At 42.5% G+C, this 6000-nt stretch overlaps 1 protein-coding gene across 2 annotated transcripts in view; it reads left to right on the top strand.

Moving 5' to 3' along the window:
• pde6a (phosphodiesterase 6A, cGMP-specific, rod, alpha) overlaps nucleotides 1-5713 on the top strand; it is a 123030-nt gene extending 117317 nt beyond the window's left edge. For both annotated transcript variants that reach the window (XM_078550712.1, XM_078550711.1), the window contains 2 exons: nucleotides 3817-3973; nucleotides 5343-5713. In XM_078550712.1, the coding sequence (XP_078406838.1) occupies nucleotides 3817-3973; nucleotides 5343-5401 (216 nt within the window). In that variant the 3' untranslated portion in view covers nucleotides 5402-5713. The remainder of the gene's footprint in view (nucleotides 1-3816; nucleotides 3974-5342) is intronic.
• Nucleotides 5714-6000: the final 287 nt, after the last annotated feature.

Consider the following 6000-nt stretch of genomic DNA (forward strand, 5'->3'; position numbering starts at 1 on the left):
TGATTGATCCCACCCAATTCTCAGCTTAACCCAGGCAGGTTTGAGATGAATGGGAAACCCCCATGGAGCTTTTGAGCATGTAACTACAATGTTTAAATACCCGCCTAACTAAAGATTTATTGGAGCATTCTGAATTTAAGAGCCAGTTTTCCCGAGCTGTGTGGGACTCAGCAAGGTCAACATGCGAGAACTCAGCACGGCAAGCTTCTTCAGTGAAACTGGTGGGTTGGGAAGTCTTCAAAGAATGAAACTGAATAATTGCAGCTGGACCTAGGTGAGTGGCTGCTGTTCATAGCACTTCATCTCAGAGTGCTTTCACTGCTTGACAGGCGATTTCTAACTTCTTGGAAGTCAGTTCACCTGTCTTGAACTTCACTTACCTTGATCTTCACCTTTTTTTATTCATTCATGGGATATGGGCTTCTGAGCCTGCCTTTATTGGCCATCCTTAGTTGCCCTAGAGAAGGTGTTGGTGAGCTGCCATCTTGAATCACTATGTGGTATATGTACACTCATAGTGCCGTTAGGGAGGGTGTTCCAGGATTTTGACCCAGCAACAATGAAGGAATGATGATATATTTCCAAGTCAGGATGGTGAGTGACTTGGAGGGGAACTTGCAGATGGTGGTGTTCCCATCCATCGGTTGCCCTTGTCCTTCTAGATGATAGTGGTCATGGGTTTGGAAGGGGCTGTCTAAGGAGAGCCTTGGTGAATTCCTGCAGTGCATCTTGTCGATGGTACACACTGCTGCTACTGTGTGTCAGTGGTGGAGTTATTGAATGTTTGTGGATGTGGTGCCAAGCAAGCGGGCTGCTTTGTCCTTGATGGTGTCAAGCTTCTTGAGTGTTTTTGGAGCTGCACTCATCCAGGGAAGTGAATTGTGCACTCCTGAATTGTGCTTTGTAGATAGTGGACAGGCTTTGGAGAGTCAAGAAGTGAGTTACTCGTTGTATGATTCCTAGCCTCTGAACTGCTCTTGTAGCCTGTTATGACTGATGCAGTTGCTAAAGTGAAGCTATTTAAATCCAAGAGGGACACTTTAAACAACTGTATTGACCTATAATTTTAAGTATTGTGTTAGAGATGCAACTCTAAATTCAGGAATCAGACCACCAGTTCTCAAGATTTTACATTAAACTAAATGAAACATTTTATTAATTAACACAGCTTAAAATATATATACACATGGCTACAAATTACTACAATCATAACTTTTAACAAATTCCCGAACTAATCTCCATTAAGGCAACAGTAACCCATAGACTTAACCAAACACCAGGCAAAGCATTTTCACCGTACAAATTCAAAATGAGGTTCTTTTCACTTTGGTTCCTTGCAGACAAAGTGGTAGGCTTTGATCTTACATTGCCTCTGCTTTGCACACCTGAAAACTACTGAAGTTATACCTACCATCACTGATTGAATGCAAATTCTCATTGCCTCACCAGGCTCTTTGAACTCCATCTTTTAACAATGAAACACCTTTCATAGTACCAATTTTATTAGTAATATAAACATATTGCTTGGTAGTTGCTAGATAGATGTCCATTTTCACCATACTTCTTGAATGCTCTATTCAAAAAATGTGAATCTCTCTTACATATCAAAACTAGTATACATCAAAGCACCCAGACTAGCTGGCTTTAATCCAATTAATACACACCCACAGACTAAACCTCTATTTTAAAAGAAAAATATTTTCCAAAATATTATATACATTAATAGCTTCATGACATAGCCCTAGTATCTCTATGGCTAGTCCAGTTCAGATTTTGGTCAATGTTAACTCCCAGGATGTTGATAGTGGGGTATTCAGTGATGGTAATGCCATTGAACATTAAGGGGCGATGGTTGGATTCTCTCTTGTGAGAGGTGGTCATTGCTTGACACTTGTGTGGGGCGAATGTTACTTGCTACTTGTCAGCCCAAGCCTGGATATTGTCCAGGTCTTGCTGCATTTGGACATGGACTGCTTCAGTATCTGAGTAGTCGTGAATGGTGCAGAACATTGTGCAATCATCAACGAACATCCCCACTTCTGACCTTATGATGGGAAGGTCATTGATGAAGCAGCTGAAGGTGATTAGGCCGAGGACTCTACCCTGAGGAACTCCTGCAGTAATGTCCTGGAGCTGAGATGTCTGACCTCCAACAACCACAACCATCTTCCTTTGTGCTAGGCATGACGCCAACTAGTGGAGAGTTTTCCCCCTGACCCCCATTGGCTCCAGTTTCCCTAGGCTGCTTGATGCCATACTCATTCGAATATGGCCTTGATGAAAAGGACAGTCACTTTCACCTCACCTTGGGAGTTCAGCTCTTTTGTCCATGTTTGAATCAAGGCTGTAATGAGGTCGGAAGCTGAGTGGCCCTGGCGGAAACCAAACAGGGCATCAATGAGTAAGTTATTGCTAAGCAAGTGCTGCTTGATAGCACTGTAGATGACCCCTTCCATTACTTTACTGACGATCGAGAGTAGACTGATGGGCAATAATTGACCGGGTTGGAGTTGTCCTGCTTTTTGTGTACAGGATATACCTGGGCAATTTTCCACACAGCCGGGTAGATGCCAGTGTTGTAGCTGTACTGGAGCAGCTTGGCTGGGGGCGTGGCAAGTTCTGGAGCACAAGTCTTCAGTACTATTACCGGAATGTTGTCAGGGCCCATAGCCTTTTCAGTATCCAGTGCCTTCAGCCATTTCCTGATATCACAAGGCATGAATTGAATTGGCTGAAGGCTGGCATCTGTTATGCTGAGTGCTCTGGAGGAGGCTGAGATGGATCATCCACTCGGCACTTCTGGCTGAACATTGTAGCAAATGCTTCAGCCTTATCTTTTGCATTGATATACTGGGCTCCCCCATCATTGAGGATGGGGATATTTGTTGAGCCACCTCCTCCCTGCTGTCAGCCTTCACTGCAGCATGGGTGCAGTTTATGCAGCTCTACTTTTGACCTCTGAGGATCAAGGCGAGGAGTAACACCAACAGCAGCAGCACCAGAAACAGATCAGCACCAGCCACCTCCTGCTCTCCACATGCCACTTGACAGGACAGAAGAAATGGACATGGCGATCCAGCTTGAAGGAGACGAGACCCCAATCTGAGATCTACCGTCAGGGAATGAGCTCTCTCAACATATCTGAGCTCAGGCTTTCGCAGCAGGCCATTGCTGACATCTGCAGCCTCCTAGAACAATACTTCCTTCCCAATGAACCAAAAAGGCATAGCTTGCCAATGGCCGATGTTTGTCACGGGAGGTCCCTGCCACCTTTTTCTGCCTCTCCAGGAGTTTTGCAATCTCTTCTCCAGTAAGGAGAAAATGAAAGCTGTGAATGTGAGAAATGGATTGTGTACAGAGATGGAAGGAACAAAATTTGGAGAGGGTGACTGAGACATGGGTGTAAGATGGTGTAAAGATGAAGGTGACTGTAAAGAGTCCAAGATGCATGTTGGTAGGAAGGGTAAAGAGAGCATGTACTGCTTGGAAGACAAGTGCTTAAATGAGTTAGAGGAACAAGGGGATCATAGGTGCACAAATCACAAAAGTAGCTTGCAGGTTAATAGGCCATAAACAAAACACTGGAATTGATTTTAAATATTGAAAAGCTGATAAGTTATGTTAAACTTATATACAACCTTGGTTAGACCCTGCATGGAGTATTGTTAACAGCTCTGGTCTCCAAATCATAAAACAAATACAGTGACCTCATTACCTTTCCTGCCAGCATACACCACATCACGCTTATCTATATTGAGAACATTTGATTGTTGTGAATATGCATTTGCACTAATAACAATATTTCTGTTATATCAGGAATTCACCAGGTTTCATCCTGAAATTCAGCCTATGCTCAGTGGCATACTTAACAACAGAACGGAGTGGAAAGCATTGGCTGATGAACATGAGGCAAAAGTGAAAGCCATCGAGGAAGAGAAACAACGAAAGGAAGAAGAACTTGCAGCAAAACAAGGTTAGACATCTGAAGATGAATCAGAAAATAAAAGGATATGCCAAATGAGTTAGATGAAATAGGAAGAGGTTTGTGTGCAGCACAAACACCGGCATAGACCATTGGTTCAAGTTACCCAGACCACTGGTTCAAGATTCCCATTTTTATGCTGTAAATTCTATGTAAAATATATCAGTATAGCTACAAGCCAGTGCATCTTGAAAACACTTAAATTAGACAAGTAGGGACGGATTTCCCACAGAGCTGTATCAGATAGTTGGCCAGCAGGTTATGGCCAGAATCCAAGTGCACTGAAGCAACCCGCTAGCTGCTGCAATATCAGATGGTCTATTTGGCCTTTGGGTCAGCAGAAGATTGGCTTCCAACATGGGTTGGGGGAGAAGATGATTCTACAGGAAGAAAGGAAGAAATTTAGAGCTGTCCAGACTAGAATTCTTGGGCCAGGAGGAGGACTCTCAAAAAAAGTGCAGGGGCTCACCCTGTCTTTGCTGAACAGCCACCTAATCCTGGTCAGATCATGTGCTGTAGCTCTTTTAAAGTCAACCAATTAAACTAAATTAACAAAATGAGGGATAAAGTAAACACAGCCCCTATGTTAGGTAAGCTGTAAAACCAAAGACAAAGTTTAAAGAAAACTTACAAACATCAAATCAAAATGTGTTAAAGCACCCCAGTCCCCCTGGTGACCACTGGGCACAGAAGGCCTCAACGGTGCTGGCAGACACCACGTGCTCCCTCTCCAGGGACACCCGGCTGTGAACGTAGCCGCGGAAGAAGGCCAAACATTCGGGTGGGATGACCCCCTCGATCACCCGCTGCCTGGACCTGTTAATGGCTAACTTGGCCAAGCCCAGGAGCAGGTTCACGAAGAGGTCCTCCTCCTTCCCGGCCCCCCTCCGCACCGGGTGAGATCATGTGCTGTACATGCACAGGCCAGAAGAGTCCATAAATGGCAATCAGGTCCTATTGACAACATTGGACCCTAATTTCCATTTTAAACGGGCCTACTGCTTATCTTAGAAGACCAGTATGGATACCGAGCAGTAGGCCCCTGATGAATTATTGCGCAGCCATACTACATCATTGTTCACCATTTTTGGGGTATAACTACTGCATATCTGCCAAGTGAAGCCACTCAAAATTCACCCCATAATACGTTAAAGGTATGAGTAAATGAAAATAAGAAACAAATATTCAGATTCTTTAGGCTGCTGCCAAGAGCTGATGTACCTACACATAAATTATATTTGTGCTTGCAGTAATTTTTAAACTATAAGTTAAACATTATAAGACTATTGATCTAATTTGTATCATAATCAAACCGGACTTCATTTATTGTGCAATTTTTTCTCTCTTTTTCAAATTGCAGCTAATGACGAATCACAAAAGGCACAAGGTTCTCAGGCGAAGACATGTTCTCTCTTGTAAACTACAGCAAGAAGAAATCAATAACAATTTTTGGAATCTCCGTCAGCACTATAATACAGACATATAGAGAAAAATAGTCAACCTTTCAAAATTAATTACATCCTTAAAATTGGTTCAAAAATAGCAAGCATGCCAGTTAAAGTAAAACCTTTAAACTTCCTTAGTTACAAGGGCCTCATGTTACATATTAGAAAAATGGATTTAGAAATATCAGGTTAACACCCATTGTGAAGAATTTATTATTTTACCTTATGAATTATTGTATAAAAATAAATATGAGATACAGAAAATAAAAATCTGTTTTAGAAATGGACAAAGAAATTATTTTCGACCTTATACTGAGGGGGTTAGCTTACGCAACAATGTGTGAGATGAATTTGGAGCTTCAGTCTGTAGATGCATTGATACAATCAGTGTTTGATTAGCCCTGGTATTACTGTGTTCACAAATGAGATCAAAAGTTCATTCTTACTGTTTATGACCTTGGTTGAAAGGGCATCTTACTCCAGGTAAGACTTTAAGTTATTGCTGCAGTGAAATATTTGGAATTATCACCATAGATATGAAAGGTGTAAATAGTACCGAGCGGTTTCTGCCCA

Source organism: Cetorhinus maximus, chromosome 10 (assembly GCF_964194155.1).
Source record: "Cetorhinus maximus chromosome 10, sCetMax3.hap1.1, whole genome shotgun sequence".
NCBI classification, from domain to species: Eukaryota; Metazoa; Chordata; class Chondrichthyes; order Lamniformes; family Cetorhinidae; genus Cetorhinus; species Cetorhinus maximus.